Source organism: Ochotona curzoniae, unplaced genomic scaffold (genome assembly GCF_017591425.1).
Source record: "Ochotona curzoniae isolate NIBS_2020 unplaced genomic scaffold, NIBS_Ocur_1.0 contig_1, whole genome shotgun sequence".
NCBI classification, from domain to species: Eukaryota; Metazoa; Chordata; class Mammalia; order Lagomorpha; family Ochotonidae; genus Ochotona; species Ochotona curzoniae.
Window position 1 is genome coordinate 42749190 of NW_024464918.1, and position 26610 is coordinate 42775799.

The 26610-nt window shown below is 45.4% G+C and overlaps 1 protein-coding gene across 2 annotated transcripts; it reads right to left on the bottom strand.

The window, feature by feature from the left end:
* Positions 1 to 1800: 1800 nt before the first annotated feature.
* Positions 1801 to 25539, bottom strand: SLC26A2 (solute carrier family 26 member 2). Of its 2 annotated transcripts, XM_040972690.1 has the most exons (5): positions 25316 to 25539; positions 23078 to 23118; positions 13444 to 13618; positions 8022 to 8724; positions 1801 to 4542 (listed from the first exon to the last, which is right to left on the bottom strand). In XM_040972690.1, exons 4-5 carry the CDS (start codon positions 8697 to 8699, stop codon positions 2995 to 2997), a joined length of 2226 nt encoding a protein of 741 aa, XP_040828624.1. In that variant the 5' UTR covers positions 8700 to 8724; positions 13444 to 13618; positions 23078 to 23118; positions 25316 to 25539; the 3' UTR covers positions 1801 to 2994. The 2 variants fall into 2 exon arrangements, with proteins under 2 accessions (XP_040828624.1, XP_040828620.1); XM_040972686.1 differs by lacking the exon at positions 23078 to 23118.
* Positions 25540 to 26610: the final 1071 nt, after the last annotated feature.

Sequence of the window (26610 nt, forward strand, 5' to 3'; positions counted from 1 at the left end):
ATGGGCAGCGCTGAGCTGATCCAAAGCAGGAGCCAAGGGCTTCCTCTAAGTCCCTCAGTTGGATGTAGGGTCCCAAGGACTGGCCATCCACCACTGCTTTCCAAGGCCATAAAGAGAGAGCTGGATTGGAAGCAGAGCAGCCAGAACATAAAGCAACACCCATTTGGGATGCCGGTAGCAAAGGTGGGAGTGCGGGGGAAGGAGGATTAGCTTGCTGTGCCACCATGCTGGCCCCAACATTAAAACAATTTCTGAGGAGTTCATCTATCATCCATGCATTTTTAAAGTTTACCATTTACCATCTTGTACACTGAGCATCAAATTTTGGCATCAATGTCTACTCTTGTTTAAAGCTGTCAGAATAAGTTGTACCTTGCTTACATTTGGTGTGCCTTCAAAAAGGAAAGGAAAGATCAACTGAAAACCCATCAGGCAGCGTGCGGCAGCAGCCCAGTCAGCAGCTGCTCGGTGCTACAGAGAAGGAGCTTTCTCACTATCCAAGGTTTTGCCCTGCACTACCGTGTGCTCCTCAGCCCTCAATGTTTGCCTGAATCTGCCACTTTGCTCTCCCTGAAACAGAGCCCAGTTATGGCCTTGCTCTCAAATATATGTAGCTTCTGATTCTGATCTCTCACTATCAGGTGGGGCTAAACAGGGAATGGGTCCTATGCAACTGGTTCCCTCCTCTTCTCCCACTAGTGGGTCACACGCTCTGTACAATTATCTGCTCCCGTCTGCTCCTTCAAATGCTCTCCTCGACCTGCTTGTGCACTGGCCGGCTCACTGTACTACTCTGATTATAACACACTTGAAAGTTAAGTATGGTTGTAAGAGTTTCAGCTCTGAGCAGTATACACATTGTATTTCAGCTAAATGATAGCCATTTTAAGATACTCAAAATTTTGTATATTTGTCCATAAGCAATGAGGAAGTGCTTTATTTACACTAAAAAATTTAGGGTAAGGTATTTTTATATCAACAAAGTTTTTAAGGTATCCCCTAATAAACTGAAGCCCAAGCCTTGTGCAAGGAAGCAAATGAAAACATGCATATTGTTATTGGTGCACGAGGCTCACAAAATTCCAGGTGTGATTGCTTTAAATGCCAGCAATCAAAACCACTTTAACAACGTGCAAGTACAGACAGGCTTCAACCCAAGCAGAGAGGGTAAACCTCAATTCTAGTTAAATCTTCAAGAGTTTTGCAAATGGTTTCTAAAAGCAGAATCACTTAATCCAAGTAGATGGGACAGATCAAACTAGAATGCAATTCAAGAATTTGCTAATTGTGTGCATAAAGCTTCAGAATTGTTTAAAAGCTCATATGGACACAAACCTTAAGCAAAGGTCAAATTTTGTTACTACTTCCTTCTGAGGGACTCCTCTAAATTCTCTGACTTGACAAAAATTCTTTTGCTGGGCCAGTACTAGATGAATTATAAGGCTTGCATTAAACATGTATTGATATCCTTCAATGTCACATAAATGAGTCCACTAGTCCCAAAGAGTTAAAAGCTATCACTGTCAATAATTATTGTATGTCAACAGGATGCATGGCAGTAAACTTTGTTTTCATAAAATGTCTACAAATTATGAAAAAATTTTGAAAATACTGTCATTTCTGTGAACTCTTTTCCATTGGTTACAGTAAGTTTTTCTTACAGCATCTTCTAGTTGAGGAAAAAAGTATCAATCCCCAGCAGAGTTTTGCTAAAATCCATAGATATAAATAAAAATAAATTTCCTGCTAAGAATGCTGTTTTTTTTTTTTTTTTAAGTTCTGGGTTTAATTTTTAATTAAAAAAAAGTTTGAGAGGCAGAGACAGAGAGACAGAGCTAGAACTCCTATCTACCGCTTAACTCCCCAGACGGCATCTTATCTGGCAGCAGGTGGGCCAAGGCCAAAGCAGGGAGACAGAAACAGCCAGGGGATCACCCATCACCACTGGCTCCCAGGCTACATGTTAGTTAGCAGCAGTCAGGGGCTACAGGCAGGAATTGCACCCAGCCACTCTGCTTTGAGAGACTGATGTCTTCACTGCCAGGCCAGATGCCAGCCCTAGTGAATCAATTCTTAAGGGAAACTGTAAGTCATTTCTTTTAGCAATCTGTCTGTGACGGTTTGGCTTCAGTTCACTTTTCAAAAAATGTTGTTCAAAACTGCTGAAGCATCTCCCCCACTTGTCTGGCGGGGCTGCCACTGACAGACCAGGTTAGGACAGAATCCGTGGGAAAATACTAAAATAACTGAAAGCTAAGGCAAGCTTAATGGAAGAATTCTCCAGAAGCAAGAATACAGAAAAGCACAAGGATGTCTGCCACTGTCTTCTTTCTCACTCTGAAGAGTTCTTTGTTTACCTTTTATCCTGCATAAAAAGGCATGCCCACAGCTGTATCACAAAGGAGGCTGTGTATAATGCAAAGCCCAATGTCAAGATAGCACAAACCTATCTTGTCATCAGAGCCTTGTGCCATAGCTCCCAGCCTGAAAGAGCAGGAGTGCGGTTTTCCTATAGAAAGCCAGAGATCCTACTGCACCCTGAGAAGCAAAACTTGGGAACAGAGCAGCACAATTAAGAACAAACCTGTCTTGTTATAACCTTGTGTTCCAAAGGCTCTTGACCTGCTAGTGCAAGGGCAGGGGCAACATTCTCTCCCACCTCTTTTTCATCGTTCTCCAGAGCCAAGCAAAGGTGAGGCAGCTCAGTACTTCTAAAGCGAATCTCAACTTCTCTTTTACCTCCGGGAGAAGGACCATTCCAAGTGTAATACAGCACCTCAAAAAAAATTTGGTAAATATGGTTTGGGGTTACTGCATTCATGAATATTTTCTACTTACAAGAAAGCTTGAAACCACAATGTTTTTGTTTGGATTCTGCTCAACTAACAAGCTCGAATACATTTGAGTGTAAGCAAAGGCCTTTGTTTTCAAAGGAAGAATAATGTCTAGCCAACAGGTTAATAAGTGTTGCACACTTTAAATTTTAACTGTCAACTAGACATCATTTTCCGTTCCATCCATATTATCACTGGCCAGGCTCAGACCATTGGAGATACATGTTGCTTTCTGCTTCTGAGATTCTTCTGCAAAAGCCACAGCTTCATACACACTATAGAAGAGCAGGTTTTCTTCTTCCTTCTTGCAGTACTCGCCCCTGGCTAGGGAATCCCTCACAGAGGGATTGCACTGAGCCAGCAGGACCTGGACACCAATGGCTTCATAATCTCTGCGAACTTCTTTCAGTGTATGGATGCCTGCTGTATCTAAAAACTGTATTGCACTGCAGTCAATCACGACAGTATGCAGCTCCAGCAGATCTGGGGAAAGGTGCGCTGAAACTTCAACCTGTGCGCTCCCAAGGTTTATTGCTCCCTCTCGGAGCTTTCTTTTGGCTGCCTTCTTCTCAGCTGCCTTTACTAAGACTGGGTTCAGAGTTTTTTTGTATAAAGCACTCTTAAAGCACTCTTTGTTTATGTAGTAGAGAGGCGCTACAAAGCGGAAAATCTTGATACCTGGCTTCGTCTGAAGGTTCTTGTAAGCAGACATGGATTCAAAGGTTTCAGATTCTTCCACCAAGCCAAGCAAGGAAGCCTTGGGCTTCTGGGTCCGCAGGATGACACAGAACATAGAAAAACACACCCCAATAAGCAGGCCAATTTCAGTACTTAGCAGTGCAGAGGACAGCATAGTGACAAACCAGATAACGGTATCTATCTTGCTAACCCTCCACATCTTGGGCAGGTCCCTAAATTTAAGAAAGGCTCCCCGCAGATTCACAATTGTGATCACACCAAGGACACATTTCTGAAGGGAATAGAACAAAGGAGCGATTACCAAGAGGATCAACAAAAGAACAAGGGCTGTTACCACGCTGGAAATCTGAGTCTGGCAGCCTGTTGATTCCTTAACTAAAGTCTTTGCCAGAGCTGCGCTAGTAGTAATGCAGTGGAAAAAGGATGGGATGATATTGCAAAAGCCAATGGCATACATCTCCTGATTCGCTTTGACTGTGTAGCCATGTTTCTTGGCAAACATCTCAGAAAGTGATACGGTGATGGCAAAACCAATGATGGAAATAGCTATTGCATCTCCAGCCACGTTGGGAATGAGCTTCCAGTCTGGTGCTTTGGGTAGCATAAACCCAGTGGGAATATGTCCAGCTATACTAGAATTGTGTTTCTCGTTTAGTCGTCCAAAATGAGAAGCTGACGTGGCTATCACAACAACAATGAGTTCAGTAGGAATTGGTGCCTTTAGCTTGGCCTTGAAGTGCTCATTGAGCTCTTTGGTTGGCAAAAGAACCAGAAGGCATAAGAGGCTGGTGATGAGGTCACAGATATTGGTGTGATGGATGTTTTTGAAGACATTGATCCAGGTAGTGATGAGTGAGCCCACACCATGACTCCGAGGGAGGCGGAGCCCAAGGAGATACTTGACCTGAGATGTAAGAATAGTGAAGGAGGCACCAGTAACAAATCCACTCAGCAAGGCATCTGAGAGGTAGACAGAGATAAAGCCCACTTGAAAGAAGCCCATCACTACCTGGAAGGAAAGATATAAACAGATATAAGAAGGTACGCCTTAAATATAAATAAGATATTAAAAATATAAAGATAAATACAAATGGAAAAACAGCTTCTAAACTTTGCATTACCCCGATCTTTCTGGCATGGAGACACATCATCAGAATGATAAAGAATACTAGAGCTATGGCGGAGTCCAGATAAGCCTGAGCAGCGGCGCAGGTGACTGGATCTCCCATTATGTGGTTGTGGCTGGGGGTACATGTGCTGGCCCAGATTTCCTGCTGGGGATCCTAGCTCCCCATCTACCACTGCTAGGCTGAGGGGAGAGTCCTGGGCTTGTGGGCAGCCAGCATGTAAACCATCAGGTGCCGGGCTCTGCCTGCTGACCGCCCAGTAGTGAGCTCTGGGATCTTGGGGGTATGGAATTATTGCCTCGGGAAATCCATGGATAAGGCCACTATATGTGTAAGTGAGGAATGAATCCTGAGGGACACCCAATGACAGGGCTACTGTACTTGCAGGTAAGTGAGGGGACTGAAACTTGGTGGTTTGGAGGGGAAAGACCTGAAGATCTTTATGAGTCAGACTGATGTGGAATGCAAGAGTGGGCTAGACTCCAGCACCCATTGGAGCTTGTAAGAACGAGGACGGGTATAGGATGGGCTGGGCTAGGTCTCTGTCCCTGCTGGAGCCATGCATGAGCTGTATCTGGGTATAGACCAAGCTTGGCTGGGCTGGGGTACAGCACCCAACAGTAAGAACCAAAATGGGTGAAGGATGGTCAGGAAAGGCTACTGTTCCTGCTAGGACAGGAGGCAGACTAAGCAGGGATGGGCCATGGACCCACTGGTGTGTGTGAGATCTGGCACTGGGAGAGAGGTTCTGATGGAGGAGCTGGGCAATTCCTCTGTTGGGATGCAGTCTCTGCAGGTAAGCACAAGAACTGAGAAAGGGAACAGCCCAGATCAGGCCAGGTTATGGTACCCACAGGTTTACCTTTGGTTCAGGTCTGGTGCAAGCCAGATTAGGCCAGTTCATATCACCTACTGGCAAATCCAAGAGCCAGAATGGTGTGTGGGTCATGCCAGGTTGGGCCGCAATACCAGTCAGTCCACATTAGGGCCTGGACTGGGGGTTGGCTGGGCTGATTATGCGGTAGTCCCCACCAGCACGAGCTGGAATTGGGGTGGCCAGGCTGGGCTGGGCTACAGCACCCACTGGCAAATGCTGAGATGTGGCGGGCTATATCAGACTGGGTTGCAGTACCCAACCAGCACATGTGAGACCTGGGGGAGAGTGGGTGAACCCGATGGAGGGCTGCAGGGAACTCCCCTGCTAGGCCACTATTCCCACTGGTAAGTGTAAGAGCTGGGACTAAGGGCAGACCAGGCAAGGTAGGGTTACAACATCTGGTGGCCTGCATGTAAACTGAATCAGGGACAAGCCAGGCTGGGTGGACTGTACCTACTGGTACATGCATTAGCCAGAGGGGGTGAGGGTTGATTGGGCCTTGCCACAGCATCAGCTGGCAGATACTGGCACAGGGGGAAAACTTTATAGAACTAAACCGCAGTATCACCTGGAAAGTGCAAGATCCAGAAGTGGGCCAGTAGGGAACAGTGGGCACCTCCCTCTTGGGTTGCCACTCCCACTGGAGAGCATAAAAACCAGGACTGGGACAGGCATGGCTAGACAGAGAGTGGCAACCACCAGCACATGTATGGGCTGGATAGTGGGGCTGGTTGGGTTGAACTAGGCTACAATGCCCATTGACATGTATGAGAGCTGAATGAAATGTGGGACAGACTGAACCAGTCTGCTGTACATACTGGCAAGCATGGGAACCAGGGCAGGGAGTGGGCCTGGTGGGGTTGTTGCAAGTTGCTCTGACTAGGCTTCAGCTCTCATTAGTTTGCGTAGGGGCATAGTGTGCAGTGGGCAGGATTGGGCTGGATTGCAATACCCATTAATTTGCATAGAAAACAGGGCTGGAAGACAAATGACCCAGCAATTGTGACTAATAGTGTGCACATAGGCCAATTTGGGAGATGGACTATGCCAGACCCTTTGTTGGCAAACACACACAAGAATCAGGTCTGGGATCACCCCAGATGAAATTTCTTTGGGAATCCCCCCAACTGAACCACTGGACTCAGAACTCCAACCATGGAGGAAATCGCAGGTTCCATGGTCTGACTGTGGAATGCACGTGTCAGAGCTGGGTCTCCTCAGTGGCTTAGAGCAATGGACAGTATATCTAGGTGCACATGGAGGATATGGCAGTACAAATGGAGCCTGCAGGACACCTGGTGCCATAACAGAGGATGGAGGACAGAACAAATTGCTCCTCTACCCCAGCCATGTGTCGGTAGTGAATACCTGGGAAAACAGACTCTAAGGTAGACTATGTCAGCCAGTGCAGTCCGGAGAGTTTTATCGTGATTGGAGTGGAAATACTGGCAGCAATACAGAACTGTTGAAGTGTCAAAGCCACTTGAGCAGGACCCTCAGAGTATGCCCCACTTTGGGGACTCTGGGATGGTGGGGAGGTTGGGTGGGGATTCTCCCCTTATTTCTCCCCTCTCCCCAGATAAGGAACGTAAAAAGAGAATGTCAAAACAATGGTTTCACCCAGTTTCCTCTAGCCCTTGACCTTTTGTACCCTAATCAAATATGTAAAGATTATAAAAAATAAAATTTATACAGAATATCAGAGCTAGAAAAATCCACTTACAGACCAATCTTCATTTTACAAAGACAGGAATTGATGCTTATAGGGCTAAGCAACTCATCCAAACTCACAGTTTATTCACTGGCCTCAACTGAACTATTTTCTACTTGCCTGACTGCTCATGTTGAATCTGTCAAAAACCATCCATGCTCAATCTCAACCTAATCTGCTATTTCCTGACATGTAAAAAAGTTGCAGAATGACTGTTCGACCTAGAGGTTAGGATGCCAGTTAGGACACTCACATTCCTATCAGAAATGCTTGGGTCAGAGTTCGGGCTACCCTCGAGACGAGCTCCGGCTGATGCACACACCGGGGGAAGGCAGGTGATGGCTCAAGTGGCTGGGTCTCCGTCAGCCCTGCGATCCCACCTGGATTAGGTTGCCCGCTCTTGGCTGTGACCCGCCAGCGCCAGCTCTTATAGGCATCTTGAGATCGAACCAGCAGGATAGGAGCTTTCTCTCTTTCCCTCCAATACTATCTGATTTTCAAAAAATTAAAGAGCTGTCTGTAGTAGTAAGTCTAAGGATCACTTCTTATCTAAATTTTTACAAACAGATAATTAAAACATGGTTGACGGAAACTCGCCGGGTTAAGAGGTAACCAAAGGTTAGGTGAGAAAACCTAACCTTTCATTTTTGGCTCAAATGTTCATGTATCTCAAATATTCACTATGATCCCTAACATCTCTCAGAGATACGATTTTTTATGAATAGTGATTACTTTTGCCAGGAAAAAAAAAAAACTGTTCCAGTTTTTCTTACCTGATAAACTCCAGCCATAAATGTTACAGTGCTGCCAATTTTAATTGCATAGTAACTTTTGTTAACCATATCTGATGTGTGGTTTAATAATGTGGTCCCAACTGTAGAATTAGGGATAGTCTCAGGGAAAGCTTTGTGTAGTTCTCGGTCAACTACTTCCCCAATCATAAGGCACAGTACTCCAAAAATTCCCACAGAGATATGACGTGAGGTTCCAAACAGGAAATAAATGATGCTGGCAAAAAAAGATGTGTACAGACCAAAGATAGGTTCTTGGCCAGCTAAAAGGGAATAAGCAATGGACTGGGGCACCAATAAGATGCCCACAATCAAGCCAGACATCAAATCTCCTAAAAGGTTTTTCTTTATATCATATTTTGGAAGCCACCGCAAAACAGGAAGGAAATCAAAAATCAAATTCTTTGCTTTGGCTCGACTGCAGTGGCAGCTCTTCTGTAGCTTTCTGATAACAAACTGCTTGAAGTTAGCATTTGATTTCTCCTGAGGTTCCATATGGATCCTAGAATAAGGTCTGCAGTGATCACTGGTCTCAAATTGCTTGTAGTCAGTACTTGATTCTTTTTGAGGCTCTGGATCGACCCCAGATAGAAGCTGGTCATTTCCTTCAGCTGAGTCCCTAGGTGACAGGTCATGTTGCTCAGTCTCTTCTGAAGACATTTCTGGAGAGAGGCGGTTCAGTTTCCTACCCCAGAGAAAACATCAGTATCAACTGTGAAGTATATCTCAATGTTCACATAGACTAACGCTTGTACTTGTTGTACACAAGGAATTAAGAAGAATTCAGTCTGGGGGCTGGTACCTCATATGCACTTCTCCTCATCAAGCCTCAACTGTCTCGTTCAGGGTTAGGAAATGACAAGACCCAAATCAGAATATAAACAGCTAAGACACAGCATGTAACTGGCTCCGTCTAAGAATTCTCCTATACTGAGAACCAATCATTGAGGGTTTGTCTTCAAACCTGGCTGAGCCTTCCATGCAATCTTTTTCCCCAGAAAATGTATCAGGGCAGCCTTTCTACTCCTTTCTATATGCTGCCTTTTCAGGTGCACAGCAAAACAGAACTACTCCCAAACCTTCTCCCCTATTAGAAGTCTCTGAGAAAGGAGCCGGTATGGTGGCACAGCAAGTTAATCCTTCGCCTATGGCGCTGGCATCCCATTATGGGGACCAGTTGTTTCCCAGCTATTCCACTTCCGATCCAGTTTCCTGCTTATCAACTGGGAAAGCAGTGGAGGATGGCTCAAGTCTTTGAGCCCTTGTATTCATGTGGGAGACCAGGAGAAGCTCCTGGTTTTCAGCTTCAGAATGGCTCAGCTCCACCCACTGCAGCCCTTTGGTGAGTGAACCAGAAATGGGAAACCTCTCAGTCTCTCCTTCTTTTTGTATGAATCTGCCTTTTCAATAAAATTAAAAATCAATATTTTATTTTTAAAAAAAGATTTATATTTATTTTTATTGCAAAGTCAGATATACAGAAAGGAGGAGAGACAGAGAGGAAGATCTTCCGTCTAATGACTCACTCCCCAAGTGATCACAAAGGCCGGTGCTGCGCCAATCCGAAGCCAGGAGCCCAGATCCTCTTCTAGGTGTCCCACATGGGTGCAGGATCCCAAAGCATTGGGCCGTCTTCGACTGTCTTCCAAAACCACAAGCAGGGAGCTGGATGGGAAGTGAAGCTGCCGGGATTAGAACTGGCGCCCATATGGGATTCCAGCGCATTCAAAGTGAGGAGTTTAGCTGCTAGGCCACTGCACCGGGCCCAAATCTTTTATTTTTAAGAGGAAAAAGAAATGACTTAAAGAGAAAGAAGATGGTCGCAGATACATGCACACCTGTGCGTGCGTCTGTGTCTATATCTGTGTGCTCCTTTTCAAATAATCCACTGATTACTGAGATTAAACACAAAGAAAAAGCAGGCGACAAATATTTTTGACAATAAAAGAAAACTAGAGCATACTGTTTGGGTCTTTGAAGAACATTCCTTTATTCGGCAGGGCGAGGAGGAGAAGTTGTTAAGAGGGTGCCTAAATCTAACAAATGTCAAGAAAGTCTGATGGGGCAAATGTCTAATACACTCTGTAGGAGGTTTCTGGTCCATTCCATGGGATTCTAGAATGCACCTGTCTGCCCCTGGGCACAGCTCACATCATACACAGCAAGGCCCTTCATCACTCAAGCAAGCATTCACAAACAGGCTGAATGGGCAGTAATGCTACCCTGTTCTTTCAACTGGAGGGTACACAGGTGACCCCTACATCTCTGAACATCAGAACTAGTACCTATCACTAAGAACTATAAGGAAATACATGAGGCAAAATCAACTAAAAGGAGAAATCAAAGGCTTGTAACAAGAGTAAAAGTGGGGGGAAAAGAATTAGTCTCTAAAGAGTGTAAATTCTTTACCAAATAATGCTCAGATTAGAGCCTCTGCACACCTGTCTGCACAGCTCAGACTGGCCACCCACCTCACTGCCTGTCAAGATCCTAACCATTTTTTAAAACCCACTTAAGATACTGCCTCTACATAGCATCAGTCAATCACTACACCCTCCCAATCCCATAGCCCTTGTTCCCATATTATAGTACTAATCATAATCTTCTGTTAAAGTAGGAATTTTCCCAGCAGTCAGAGTGTTTGTTTTTTTTTTTAAAGAGAGGAAGAAGGCCTGGCCTGGTAACCTAGTGGCTGGTGTCTTTGCCTTGCGCGCACAGGGGTCCGATATGGGTGCTGGTTGACTGGTTCGTGTCCCAACTGCTCCACTTCCCTTCTAGCTCCCTGCTTGTGGCTGGAAAGGCAGTCAGGATGGCCCAAAGAGTTAGAATCCTGTACCACATGGGAGACCCAGAGGAGGCTCAGCTCTAGTCATTGAGGCCACTTTGGAATGAACCAGAGAATGGAAGATGTTTCTCTCTGTTTCTCCTTTTCTCTGTAGATCTGACTTTGCAGTAAGAACAAATCAATCTTTAAATAGAGGAAGAGGGCCAAGCACAGTAGCCTAGTGGCTAAAGTCCTCACCTTGCATGCAACAGGATCCCTTATGGGCAACAGTTCGTGTCTTAGCTACTCTACTTCCCTTCCAGCTCCCTGCTTGTGGCCTGGGAAAGCAGTTGAGGATGGCCCAAAGCCTTGGGACCTGCACCTGCATGGGAGACCCAGAAAAAGCTCCTGGCTTCTGGCTTTGGATCAGCTCTGCTCTAATTGTTGCAGCCATTTGGGGAGTGAACCAACAGATGGAATATATTTCTCTCTGTCTCTCCTCTCTCTGTAAATCTGACTTTTCAATAACAATAAATAAAGTCTTTAAGGAAAAAAAAAAAAAGGAGGGCCCAGTGCAACAGTGTAGTGGTTAAAGTCCTCACCTTGAACATGCCAGAATCCCATAAGGGCACCAGTTCTAATCCTGGCAGCACCGCTTCCCATTCAGCTCCCTGCCTGTGGCCTGGGAAAGCAATCAAGGATGGCCCAAAGCCTTGGGACTCTGCACTCGTGTGGAAGACCCAGAAGAAGCTCCTGACTTTGGATTAGCTCAGCTCCAGTTGTTGTGGCCACTTGGGGAGTGAATCATCGGACGAAAGATCTTTCTCTCTGTCTCTCCTCCTCTCTGTACATCTGCCTTTCCAACAAAAATAAATAAATCTTAAAAAAAAAAAGAGGGTCAAGAGTTAAACCTTTTCATCTGTTGGTTCATTCTAAGTGCCAAAATGGCCAGGGTAGGGCAAGGCATAAGCCAGCAGCTTTATCCAGTTGTCCCACATGGGTGCAGGAGTCCAAGTCATTAGGCCATCTTCTGTGCTTTATAAGGTGCATAAGAAGGGAGCTGGATCAAGAGGGAGCAGCCAGAACTCTAACTGATGCCCATGTGAGGTGCTGGCACCGCAGACAGCAGCTCTATGCCACAGAACCAGGACCAGGAGAGACGTCTTTCTCGTTAGGGTTAACATCAGCTAGCGTAGCAGAGTAACTCTGATAGCAATCTTATGAAATTTTTGAATAAAGGAAACAGATGTAATAACAAATTTGTAACTGGCTACTCAGAGACATTAGATATACTAGAGACATATTAGATGGGAGACTCAGGAAGTTTCCAGCTTTATTTCCTTATTTTTTATTTTCCTTATTTGAGAAACAGAGAGACAGAGTCCCCACTTACTGGTTCACTTCCTCCATGCTTACAATGGCGAAGACTAGACTGGCTGAAGTGAAGGCCTCAATCCAGGTCTCCCATTGGGATGAGCAAGCACCCAATTACTCGAACTGCTGCTTCCCACGTTCACATATACACAGCAGGCAGCTGTAATCAGGAGCTGCAGCCAGTATCGAACTCAGGTTTTTAAGATTTATTTATTTATTTTTACAGAAAGGCAAATCCACAAACAGAAGGAGAGACAGAAAGATTCACCCACTGGTTCACGCCCCAAATGGCAACAACGGCCAGAGCTGAGCTGATCCAAAGCCAGGAGCCTCTTCCGGGTCAGCCATGTGGCTGCAGGGTTCCAAGGCTTTGGGCCATCTTCTATTGCTTTCCCAGGCTTCAAGCAGGGAGCTGGATGGCAAGTGTAGCAGCTGGTATACGAACTGGCAACCTTATGGGATCCCAGCACATGCAAGACAAAGATTTAACCACTGAGCCATCATGCCAAACCCTGAACTTAATACTTTAATCTGGTACACAAGCACCTTAATCGCTAGGCTAAATGCCTACCCCATTTAGAAAAATGGGCTCTTGGGGATGGTTGTGTGGTATAACAGGTTAAGCTGCAGCTTGCAAGGCCAGCATCCCATGTGCACTGTGGTTCAAGTGCCGGCTCCACTTCCAATCCAGCACCTTGCTGCCATGCCTGGGGAAGCAGCAGAGTGGACCCCTGCGCTTACATGGGAGACTCAGATGAAGGTCCTGGTTCCTGGTCCAGCCCCAACTGTTGTAGCCATTTGGTAAAGAACCAATGGATGGAGAAATCACTGTACTTTCCCCCCTCCCCATCCGATTCTTTCTTCTCTTTCTCTGAATTTGAAATAAACAAAATAAATTAAAAAAAAAAAAAAGAAAGAAAAATGGTCCCTTGTAAGGCTGCATAAATTTAACATTATTAAAGTGTTTCAATCCAGGACCCTCTTACCCATTCTTCAAGAACACAAGAATTGAAAAAAATAACCCACATTTTTTTTTGTTAAGATTGAATAAGAATAACCATCATTTTCATAGTCATGTGAAATGAATAAAGAAAATGAGACTTTGAACTAAACTTTAGTAATCATATAGGGGAACTCAGTGGGTGGGGGAAGGGAAAAGGGAAATCCCAGGGCCTATGGACTGTATCATAAAATGATAATAATAATAATAATTTTAAAAAGATGTAAAATTAAAAAAAAAAAGAAGAGACTTAGGTGACCACTGACCCTGAGCAGGCCAATCAGCTTGGTGGATGTATTCTGTAGCTCTGTGTTCCTGGATTCTCCTGGACTGCAGCTGTCTCCTGTCTTCTCAGCTCCAGCTCCGAGTTAGCTTGAGCACACTAAGGTTCTATTCTGGAGCGGCACTCAGGGAGCTCTGGGTCAAAAGCCTTTTGCAAACCTAAGACATGCCAAAGAAAAGAAAAAGAAATGAGTAAATCCAAACCATATACTCTAGGGCTATTGAGAAAGAAAAAGGAAAAACCTAATACCAGAAAGTACAATACAGGGATGGAAACTAAAAAAGAAACAAGCGAAAAGCCTGAAGGTGAAAAGTAACAGAGATGGACAGGCTTACCAGTAACTTAACAGAGTCAAAGAAAGAATCAATGAACTCAAAAACAGATCAACAGAAAATACCTATGCTGAAACACAGAAGCAGAATTTAACAAACGAAAGGGAAAAAAAAACTTAATACATGCAAGCATTGTGGAATAACAGGTTCAGCTATCAACTGCAGTACCCATAGAAGCACTGATTTGAGTCCAAGCTGCTACACTTCCAATCTAGCTCCCCAGCCAATGTGCCTGGGAAAGCTATGGAAGATGGCCAGGTGCCCAAGCACCTGCATCCACCACATTAGAGACCCAGAAGTAACACTGGGCTCCCAGCTTCGATGTAGCCTTGCCCTGGCAATTGCAGCCACTTGAGCAGTGAATCACTGGATGGAAGATCTCTCTTCCTTTCCCTCTGTAACACCTTTCAAATAATGTAAAATAAACCTTTTTCTTTATAAGATTTATTTATTTTTACTGGAAAGGCAGATCAAATTTACACAGAAAAGGAGAAACAAAGATCTTCCATTTACTGGCTCACTGCCCAAATGGCAGCAACAGCTGGAGCTGAGCTGATTCAAAGCCAGAAGTCAGGAGCTTCATTCATATTTCCCACACAAGTGCAGTCCCAAGGCTTTGGACCTTTCTCCACTGCTTTTCCAGACCATAAGCAGGGAGCTGGATGAGAAGTGAAGCAGCTGGTATACGAATCAGTGCCTATATGGGATCCTGGCACTGCCAAGGGAAGGATTTAGCTAGTAAGCTATCAAGCCATCAAGCTGGGCCCAAGATAAACTTTTTTTTTTTTTGAAAGTCATATATATCAAGAGGAAGAGAGACAAAGAGGAAGATCTTCCATCTGCTGATTCATCCCCCAAGTGGCCGCAACAGCTGGAGCCAAGCTGATCCGAAGCCAGGAGCTTCTTCTGGGTTTCCCACGTGGGTGCAGGGTCACAAGGCTTTGGGCCATCCTTGATTGCTTTCCCAGGCCACAGGCAGGGAGCTGGATGGGAAGCAGGGCCGCCTGTGTGCAAGGTGCAAGGTGAAGATTTGGCCACTGAGTCATTGCACTGGGAAGCCCAAAGTCAGAAAAAAATTATTTTTAAAGAGGAAGAAGAAATAAAAACGTTCAGATATTAACGCTGATTGTATTACTGCTGGCCAGTATTACATGTATTCATTCTTTGGTTTAAGTTGCATTTCTTGTGAATTGTAAGAGGTGATGAAACCTGGATTTACCAGTACAATCTGAAGACAAATCACCATCAAAGCAATGGATACCAAGAGGCAAGGTGACCTTCTCTAAGGAAAAGCCAAGTAGCTGAGCACAAAGGTCATCGCAAAAGTTTTTCTGGACTCAGAAGTTTTCCTTGCTAATTTTCTAAAGGTCAGAGGATGCTAATATCTGCTTACTTGGAGGGTGTTTTGACAAAGTTAGTCAAAGTTCTAAAACAGAAAAATGCATAGAGGAACTTGGTCAGAGCGTCCTTCTTCACAGCAATGCTCTTGCTTGTTCTGCTGATCGAACAGGGGTGATTTTCTAAGAGTTCTGACAGGACATCACTCAGCTTACAGTATTGATTTAGCTGAATCTGACCAATTTCCAATCTTCACCTTGCAAGTGCTGGAATCCTATGTTAGCACCCAGCTGCTTCACCTTCCATCCAGCTCCCTACTTGTGGCTGGGAAAGCAATGGAGGATGGCCCAAAGCCTTGAGTCCCTGCGCCCACATGGAGACCTGGAAGAAGCTCCTGGTTTCTGGCTTTGGATTGGCTCAGTTCTGGCCATTGAAGCCATTTGGGGAGTGAACCAGTGGATGGAACATCTTTCTCTCCTCTCCATAGATCTTACCTGTTATTCCCATTAAGAATAAATAAGTCTTTTTTAAAAAGTAATTTTACTTCAGCTAATAATATCATTATATACCCAAAACTCTCCATTCTTTTAGGAATGGACTAAATGGTAGTGGTAATAATTACAAAAATCTCCTAAATTTAACAGAGCCTATACTTACAGAAAAAGTTTATGTATGCATGCACATACAGGTCTCCAAATAGGATGGGGAGGGTTGAGGCATGGAAGAAGGTGGGTGGGACAAATGTTTCAAAATTTTTTTTATTATTGCAAAGTAAGATATACAGAGACAAGGAGAGACAGAGAGGAAGATCTTCCATCACTCCCCAAGTGAGCGCAGCGGCCGGTGCTGCACCAATCCGAAGCCAGGATCCAGGAACTTCCTCTAGGACTCCCACAACAGGTGCAGGGTCCCAATTCTTTGGGCCATCCTTGACTACTTTCCCAGGTCACAAGCAGGAAGCTGGATGGGAAGTAGGGCTGCTGGGATTAGAACTGGCGCCCATATGAGATCCTGGCACATGCAAGGCAACCACTATGCTACCACGCTGGGCCCTCAAAATTTTTTTAGTTGCTATTTTATTTCGATAATTTTTACATAGTTGATTAGTGCAGAAAGGGTCAAGGGCTACAAGAAAGTGGGTAAGACCATTGTTTCCACATTTTTTTTCCCCTGTATCTGGGGTAAGGAGGATAAAGGGAGAAGCCCCACCCAGCCTCCAACCATCCCAGGGTCCCTGAGGTGAGGCATGCTCAAGATGCTCCAGTAGTTTGGATAGTTCATCAGTTCTGAATTGCTGTCAATCTCACCATCCCAAGCACAATGGAATCTCTTCAGACTCCACTGACTGACATAGTCCACTTTAGAGTCTCTATTTGCCCAGATCTTCACTGCCAACACATGGCTGGGGTAGATGATCAATTTGTTCTGTCCTCCATCCTCTGTTGTGGTACTAGGTGTCCTCTGCAGGTTCTGAAGGACTGCCATATCCTCCATGCGCACCTGGGTATGCTGTGCACTGCTCTGTCTGAGCTTCTGAAGAGGCTCAGCTTTGACACATGCACTCCATGGTCAGATCGTGGAACCTGCAATTCTCTTCACAGCTGAGGTTCCAAGTCTGGCACCCCAAAGAGGTTATGCACATGCTGGTGGTTCCAATTGCTGGGTGAGTTCTGTTTCCAATCCTGTTTTCTACATGAATCAATGGGTGCTGGAGTCTAGCCTGATCCTGCCCACTGCACACTCGGCCCTCACACAAACCAGTGGGAGCTGAAGCCTAGTCAGAGCAACTTGCAACAACTCCCACCAGGCCCACTCCCTGCTCTGGTTCCCATGCTTGCCAGTATGTACAGCAGACTGGTTCAGTCTGTCCCACATTTCAATCAGCTCTGCTCTCCAGTGGGAGTTCTAACTCTTCTCTTGATCCTCTCTGGCAACTGTAATAGGTGAGAGAACTCCTTGGGGAATTCCTCTAATGGAACATTAATAGATATTGATGTGGCACATGAACCCAATTCTAGAAGCCTGGCGCTTTAAACTGTAGAGCAGGGAAGAGCCTGTGCAGTCACTGACGGAATCTGCCACCTCCACTCTAACAGCAGCATGTTCATGGAAAGGTTCATTAATGATCTTTGCAGCTAAAATTCATGGTTTTTCAATCTGCACAGAAGCAGTCTATCATTGCTTGGGAAACTGATATTTGAAAATTGATATCTGGGAAACAACAGAGTACAATCTTCCTTTTCTAGGGAGCAATCTACTTGAAATATGCTTCCAATTTTGCACATGCAGATTGATGGATCTGTCTGTTGTAGAGGCTAACAACTTCCCCCAGTGGCACTCAGCTATTGGCACTGACTGGTACTACTCCAGCTCATGAGATGGATGCGAGTAGATGAGATAAGGAGAGATTTCCAAACCTGGGACCTGCAAGGCATGTGTCCGTAATCAGTAGGAAGTAGCTGCAGAGCACGTATGAGTCTGCATCCTTTGGCAACTCTTAAGATGGATGAAAATCTCTGAGGGGGAAATGAAATGGGATTGGCAATAGCAAGAAGAGGGTCATAAATTAGAAGCCACATTTCACCCACCCTATGTAACACAGTCTGCCTGTGTGTCAATCAAATGAGCCCTTTCCCCACTTAGTACTCCCCTTCACCTGGGACTCTGAGGTGGTCTAATGTAACCACTCCCCTTTCAGGTCCATAGGACACCAGGCAACAGGAAGGGACGCTCTCTTCCCACAGACACAAGGTGAACGTAGAAACATCTCTCTCCCACTTTTCCCTACCCTACTCATTTTATCCCTAAGTACGGCCCTGTATGTCTATGATTTCCACATCTTATAAACAAACATTACGAAAAAAAGTAAAAGAATCTCCACAATCTAGGAATTTATTTTGGCTGTAAATTACTTATGTAATAAGATTCTTATTTTAGGATTCCCAGGATAGTTTTTTTCTTGAGTGTGGTATTACCATTATCTATTTAATTAGTTTCTTTACTTTCAGATACTTCGAAACAACTTCAAATTCAGCCACTCTACAGATTCAGTTTCACCTATAGCTACCTAGAATGATCCATCAGTATCAATTTAAAATTCATCCCATCTGTCCCCTCCTCTACACTCATTCACAGCTCCAGCTTCCAGAAATGAGATATTCACCCAGAAACAGTCCCAGAAGCAGAACTGGTTCACTCATCAGTCTGAATCCTCAATTCCCATAATCATGCTTTGCTGTAACTGTGTGTGCACACTACAAACTCAAGGTTAAATGAAAGCAGCTGACTGCTTCGATGTTAGCACCTAAGCAGGGAATAGATCTGAAAGAACTGGAATAATTTACAAGGACTTGTGAACAGAACCTACCTTAGCCAGCTCTAGAGTTTGGGTCAAAGCCAAAGGGATCACAGAGAAGTAAATATAAATATTAACCATTACAAGGTTGGTGGAAATGAATAGAAAATGAGAATAGTATGTTTACACATTTTTTATTTTTTTTTAAGAGGGAGAGAAAAGACAAAGAGAGACAGACATCTCCCATCCCACATGCCTGCAATGGCTGGGGATGGGCTTGGGGCCAAAGCTAGTAGCTCAGAAGGTGGTCCTCAATCTCTCTCATGGATGACAAGAATCTCATTATTCATCTACACTGCCTATACCCACGTGTACACTGGCAGGAAGCTAGAATTAGGAGCCAGAAACTGAACCCAAGTCTTGATGTGGCATTCAGTTGTCTCAACTGCCAGGCTGAAGGCATACTCCAGAATGTTAGATTTAAAAGCACAGAACGCTATGGGAGGGGGAAGGAGGAATCAGTGACAAAAAAAAAAAAAGGCTGTGAAAGTACCTGGAGAAGATCCTGGAGAGCCTCTGATGCCACATTAAGAACCAAGGTCTTATGGGAAGGCCTCTGATGCAGCTTAAGCTGGCTGTTTGGAATATCTGCATCTAATACGGTAGTGTCCAGGTTCAACTCCCAGCTCTGCCTCTGATTCCAGCTTCCTTCTGACATTCAACTCTGGAAGTAACAGGTGACACCTCAGGTGTTAGGTCTACCCTTAGGCAAGACTCAGGCTGAATTCCAGGCTCATGGTCTGGCCTGTCCACCCCGAGCCACTGTAGATGGCAATGAACTAGTGGATGGAAGAGCTCTCTCTCTGTCCTTAAAGTAAATAAGACCTTCATCTGCAGGCAGAACACAGGCCCTGAAGGGTTTTGAGAAAATCACTTATTATATAATTATATTTTCATCTTCTGGCCTCATATTATCCCACTTTTTCCATTATACAATTATATTTTACTTTTCACCTTCTGCAGATAAAGCAAAAGTTTAAGGTAGATTCAGAAAAACAAAACTAGACCATAAGCAGGTACAACCAAGACAGGGTCTTCATGCAGAGAGCTGTGTCTGATCCTCAAACTCGCTACATGCACGGAAGATCACCACACTGTAAGACTCACAGGAGCTGAGTCTTCTGTGATGTGGCTCTCTGAATGGAAAGAAAGGACTCCCAAGGCCGAGCACGATAGCATAATGTGTTGACCCCCCAAAATAATTAATACAATGTTGCTGAGAACATAAAATTGCATACATAGTGTAAAAACATTTTGGTGGTTCCTCAAAAATTTAAATAGGGCTGGCACACCCTGCCCCCCCCCCGCCAAAAATTAGAACAGATAGACAGAGATCAATAAGGAAAGTGTAGAACAGACAGGAAATGGTCAGCTTGGACTCACATATACCTTACTAGTTACTCCTCATTAAAGTACTGAAGATTCCGCCGCACACCCCTCCTAAAACTGTTCTGCGCCTCAAGTGTTAACATATACCTTGTTAGGGTTATAAGCCTGTTTGGGCTATCCTAAAATTTGCTAAGTTCAGTAAAAACCATACTTTAATACTATAAGCTGCTAAACATAAAAACGAAAATAGACACAAGATAGCTAAATAGTACCCTATAGCCATTTTAAGGTGTATAGCAGCTGGTTGTGAATAAGCTAAAACTGAAATGTCAATGAAGTAGTCATAGGATGTGGTTAAGAATTTACATTTTCTAACATGTTGGTTTTACAATACCATGTCAATTAACTCCATGATGTTATAAATTGTTATTGATGTTGTGTTGTGGCATTACGTTGGAGAGGATGATATTCTGCCAGCTATACTTTCAGACCAGGGATGGTCACCCAATGAAACTGTTGAATTTATCTGGACAACAGGACACTGGACTCTATGCATGGTACATGCCCTCAATGAAGGAACTATGACTGGATATTAACTGTACTACTGCAACAATGTGGAGGAACCCAACATACAGGGAGGGTTTGGGGGAATCCCAGAACCTATCAAACTGTGTCATAAAATGAAATAAAAAAAAAAAAAGTCAGACCCAGAACAAAAGAAAAAGAATACACAGTGTAAAGTTCTCTTTAGACAGACACTAGAAAATGCAAGACTCTAAAGTGACAGAAAACATGTCAGTGGTTGTTTCCAGAGCACAAGGAAACTTCTGGGAGTGTTGGATACCTACACCATCTTGACTGTGCTGAGAGTACTATGCATGTACATACAAACACACTTCATGGTGAATTCCTTGAATGTGGACTACACCAAGGTGTTCTTTTTTATTTAATCTGATTTTTGTCTGATGGGTGTCGGGGAGGGACTAGTTTGATTACATATTGTTACACAAGCATTTTGCCTTGTGTAAGATTCTATTGCAATTCCTACGGAAATCTTCACATACTGTTACTCTGGACATGCAGTCTTCAACAATGTATTTCATAAGTCCTCAAATGATCAAAATTTATCTTGAGAGAGAGTAACTGAGAAAGTTTACTCCTTTTTTCTAAGATTATTTGTATCTGGTTTTAAAACATGATTCATTAAATATATATACTGGATAACATAGTATTAATCACATACCGCAGTTTTCCTAAGAAACACCATTTAAAACTGAGCTTGACATCCTGCTGTATTATGTGATGTCCAGGCTTGGGTATTTGGTGCCTGCTTTCAACAAGGAGCACAATCCATAGTCACACACAGGAGACTTGGAATCTAGACAACCACAGTTGTCTGTACAACCATGGGTCTATTTCTCACGGACAAAGTTCCATTTCAGGATCAAGTCAGGAAGTGATAATTTTCGGACAAAGTTCCATTTCAGGATCAAGTCAGGGAGTGATAATTTTCCTGCATCACAGGACTTCAAAGATAGAGATCATAAAATATAACCTTCATTATTTTTAGGTAAGGAATAAAGGTTCAGAATAGTCGGTTCATTTTGCTTGTTTCAGGGCAGAGCCAGAGCTAGAACCTCTAGCTCCTGCCCTGCACCTTTCCTTCTGGCGGGCTGTGCCTGCCCAGCCCCTGGAGGTGTACACACCATTAGACATCACACACTAGCTAGCATCAACCCCCAATAATCTAGAGATCCAAAAGTTTGGAAAAAACTTAACATATTGACATTAACCCAATATTATTGTCAACAAGCTGTCTACCAAATATAAATTTCCTCTTTCAGGAAAAAACAAAAACAAAACAAAACACCTCAGTTAAAGTAGGCTAGAATGGGTGTGAACTGTGGGACCATGCAGGTTGGAAAGAAATTTTCATTGCTCATATACCACTTGTAAGCACAGGACATAACTTCAGTTCAAGCCTAACTCAGACCTGAAGCCTATCTCTTGATTAACTAAGCGTTTTAGAAATTTGAAAGTTAAAAAATACAGAGTACCTGCACCTTCACAGCCCATGTATTCAATGACCCACCGACTGTTAACATCTTGTTGCATCTGTTCTTTTGAACTCTCCACACACACAGGTTCGTTTTTCTGAACTATTTCAAAATTGCCACTCTGCTAACTGCTTCTTCCAAAGGGGCATTCATTAACAACAGGAGGCCAGGCTCCCTAACTTCTGTTAAATAAACTCTAAACACTATCGTATGGTCTTCTAAAAAATAAGTCTGAATCTGCCTTTCTTTTGCTTTTCCCCAACACTAGGTATTCAAATCAGTAGGTCATGAAACACAAAAACTTTAACTCCTTTGGGCTTCTGTTTCTGTTGAGCTAATGCTACAAGACCCAATTCAAACACCGTAGAATAAGGGGCCCTTTAACGTCTCAGGCTATGCTTCCCCAACATAGTACTCAGAAGTATTTAAAACCATACTAGGGATGGCATGATGGCATAGCAAGCTAATCTTCCACCTGTAGTGTCAGCACCCCACATGGCTCTGGTTCAAGTTCTGGCTGCTCCTCTTCCAATGCCAGCTCATAGTTAATGTCCTGAGAAAGCCGTAGAGAAGGGCCCAAGAACTTGGGCCCCTGCACCCACGAGGGAGACCTGGAAGCGGCTCCTGGCTCCTAACTTCAGATCAGCCCAGCTCTGGCTGTTGCAGCCATCTGTGAAGAGAACCAGCAGATGGAGGATTTCTTTCTCTGTCTCCCACACCACCCTGCCCCCTCACTGCCTCCCCTAGTAACTCTTTCAAGTAAAATAAACCTTAAAAAACAGACAAATAAGAACCAAGTTCTGCTTCCCAAACTATAGAATATTTCCAGGCTAACAACACATCACCCTCTTTGTGCATAATCCATTACCTAATGCAATGTCCCACATTATATGTATGGCTCCATTTATAATTATTAAAACAAACAACAAGTGTTATTCAGATAAATACGGATGAGAAAACTTTCTCATTTTCCGGTTATCACAAACAACAAGCAACATTAATACCTGTAATGCAAAACAGAAAGAACCGCAACGAGGTTTAAGCAGTACAAGCATTATGCAAAACTGTTTCCAGTATCAAACGAAATCTAAGATGAAACAGCTACATACCCAAAAGGAAAATAATTTCACATAAACAAATAGTTCCTCAAACACATCGAAATAGTGCCTTGCCCATTGCTTGTAGAAAAATTTCATATATATTGACCTTGATAAATCTGGGAAGGACACAGCATGAATTCCTATTCTCTAGGAGCAGAAAAGTCAAGGTTCAGTCACCTGCTCAACTGGTAGGACCAGATTCTCAAACCTCATCTTCCAATTTCCCAAGTTTAGCTTGCTTTCTACAAAACCACAAGGTCCCAAGTGTGTTTCTTGCTAAGACATCTTAGGAACTGGTTCTAAGCACTAACCTGTGGCCAAGTACTCTGCTCATTCCTGCATCTACTAGTAATTTTAATAACATAACAAACTGTTTTGAGGAGGTTTGGTAAAAGGATCAAGACCGACATACCAGGGCCTGGCACAGTAGCCTAGTGGCTAAAGTCCTTGCCTTGAACACTCCAGGATCCCATTTAGGTGCCAGTTTGTGCTGCACGGGCCCCGCTTCCCATCCAGCTCCCTACCTGTGGCCTGGGAAAGCGGCAGAGGATGGCCCAACGCCTTGGGACCCTGCAACCCTTGTGGGAGACCCAGAAGAGGTCCTGGCTCCTGGCTTCATACTGGCTCAGTTCCGGCCATTGTGGTCACTTGGGGGGTGAATCAGCAGGTGGAAGATCTTGCTCTTTGTCTTTCCTCCTCTTTGTCTATCTGACTTTTCAATAAAAATAAATACTTCTTTTAAAAAATGACATGCCTTTTATCTCTCCTACTGCACACATACATTGGAGCAACAACATCAAGTTCACTCCTGTATCTGGATTTTGGTTAGAATAATTAGCATCATAGAGAAAAGGGAAACAAGCCAAGCAAGCACCTGTTTTCTCCATACATTTCCCTCCTAGCTGGAATGCTCCTCTCTCTTCTAGTCATGGCACGCTCTCTCTTTTGTGGGTCAGCTGCTTCATAGACATAACATACAAAACAGCACTCCGGCCACCCCCATGCGTGTCTCCTGAGCCCATGTTGGCCGGACACTCCTGAGCCTGGGCTTTGCTATACCCTCACCATTGACCTTCCTCCCAGCCCATACTCCTCCTCACTTTTCCTTTTCGTCCCTCCCCTTCCACCTCACACTCCATAATGCAGCTCAATTCAACAAAACCTCAACTAGCAACTAGCAATCTGGGGTCTGTGCTCACTCAATGCATAATGACTACCCTCAAATATTAACCCTAGAAACTTCGAGCCTTGAGTTTGTCCATTTCTAGACCTTCCCCTAGGAGGCAGCGCGGTACAAAGTTGTACAAAGAGAGAGCCTGGTAAAATGCAGATTCTTGGGGCAGCCTCCTGCAAATCTAAGCCTCCACACCCACGGTCCCATGGCGACAGTGGGCCGAGGGTCCTATCTGGGGTCTGGAAGCCTGGCTGTCCGGTCAGATCCTGGCTGATGGTGCTAGGTGGAAACATCACTGGACTCTGCTCCCACTTTCTGCCCTGTACAATGGGTATGACACTATCTAACCTGCAGGGCGCATGAAAGTCTCCCACAAGCCAAGGACCCAGCACAGTGCCCGGCACGTAACCTTTGTTCCCTGCCAGCCCTTCAGATTCTTCAAGAAAAGAAAATGTGCTTACCTCTCGGCACCAGGTCTGGCTCTCCCTTGCTTACCCTACAGCAAGCATTTCTGCCTAGCTCCATCCTGGATATTCACAGGAGTTGTAGATTTCACATAAAGAGCCAAGGAGGGAAAGAAAGAAAGCAGGAGCAAGGAATAGGTGCCGGGGGGACGGTGGAAGTTCTGAACGGTTCCAGTCACAACAAGGATCGCTGCTTCGCATTCTGTAAGAGTGGGAGAGCTGGGTACAAGTCCTGGCTCTGCAAATGACTTGCTGGGGGAGGTTTGGGTACTTAACAGGAACTTAGCACTATGGGTTCAGGCCCTCAGGACATATGGGTCTGGAAGAAGCACAGGTTCCGACTTTGTAGGCGATCAAGCAGTGTGGAAACCAAGCTAACCGTCTCCTGTCCTCTCCGGGCCGCTCTCCCCATCTGTCCTTCTCTGATCTGCTCCGTCCCCCGCTCCGGGGGCAGGGAAATGCGGCCCCAACAGCAGCGGCTGAAAGCGGGCGGGGCGCTCTGCATGCGATGTGGATGTGCAGGGCGGCGAGCGATCAGCTCTGGGTCCCCACAGCCCGGCCCGACCCCAGGGCGCGGTAACCCCGACAGCACACGACCCGGGACCCCCAACACCACGCCCGCCAACTGTAGGTAGCGGCTTCCCTCAGGACGAGCCTGGGAGATGCCGCCACCCGAGTGGGAGCCGCACCGTCCCTTCCTTCTCACCTTTCGGGTCCCGGCCGCCGCACGCGCCCAGGCTCCCGTGGCCAGTCTCCCGCCGAGGCCGGGCTGAAAGGACAGCGCGGCGCCAACAGAAGCAGCACGGCCGGGCGCCAGCCTCCCTTTAAGCGGCCCGTCCCCTTCCCCGCCCATCGTCCTGCCCCGGGAGGAGGCGGTTAGGATCACACCCGACAGAGGAAAGGAGGGCCTGGCCAAGTGGCGCGGAAGCCCGACCCGGGCGAATGCCCTCGGCCCTGACGGTCACGTGGCCCTCCCGACCGAGCGACGCGGCTGCCAGCCAATGACTAGGCCCGCAGCAGCGAGAGTGCCGCCTCCTGGCCGCTTTCCTCGTTGGTGATTGGCTGCTCTGGGCAAACGGGAGCACGGGGCCCGGCGACCGGCATCCTGATGGAGGCTCCTCCGGCTGCGAGTGCGGTGGGCCGGTGGCAGGTTCTGCCACCTCGGCTGCCAGGGGCGAGTACGGCGAGCTGCCCGGGAACATCAGCTGAGAGGAGGAAGCGCTCTGCCTAGTGTGGGGCAAGGTCGTTGTCTGCTTCCCTCCCACCGCCTTGGTGAGAGGGTACACTCAGGCCCACGCTCCACTGAAGATCCCAGTCACCAGAAGAGACTTGTAAAATATAAATTGTGAAAACAGGCAAAAAAAAATTAAAAAATAATAAAAATTTTAAAAGAAACAATCTGGATCCGGCACGATAGCATAGTGGTTAGAGTCCTCGCCTTGCACGTGCCAGGATCCCATATGGTAGCCGGTTCTAATCCCTGCAGCCCTGATTCCCATCCAGCTCCCTGCTTGTGACCTGGGAAAGCAGTCGAGGACGGCCAAAAGCCTTGGGATTCTGCACCCACGTGGGAGACCCGGAAGAAGCTCCTGGCTCTTGGCTTCAAATTGGCTCAGCTCCAGCCGTTGCAGCTGTTTGGGGAGTGAACCATTGGACAGAAGATCTTCCTTTCTGTCTCTCCTCCTCTCTGTATATCTGCCTAATAAAAATAAATAAATCTTTTAAAATAATAATAATAAAAAGACACAATTAGAGTCATTGCTTAAAATTCAGTTGCTTTTCCCGACCTCTAGAGAGAAAAGTCAAACCTCCTGGCCAGCTGTCTGCCTCATTCCCTTCCCTGCCTGCCTTCCACCCAGCTAGACCTCCTCGGCCAGGCTGGCTCTTTCACTGTACAGCTGAGTGCCGGCCTGCAGCTACCTGGCTTCTTCCGACCTTGCAGGTCTCAGCCCACGCTCACGTCCCAACCTGTCCTGTCCTGTCTTGATTTAATTACCTGAT

Coding starts and splice junctions, on each gene's coding strand:
- SLC26A2 (XM_040972686.1), bottom strand. CDS start 8,699: ATGTCTTCAGAAGAGACTGAGCAACATGACCTGTCACCTAGGGACTCA. Junction 4,543..8,021: donor TTATGGCTGGAGTTTATCAG/GTAAGAAAAACT, acceptor CTTTCCTTCCAG/GTAGTGATGGGCTTCTTTCA.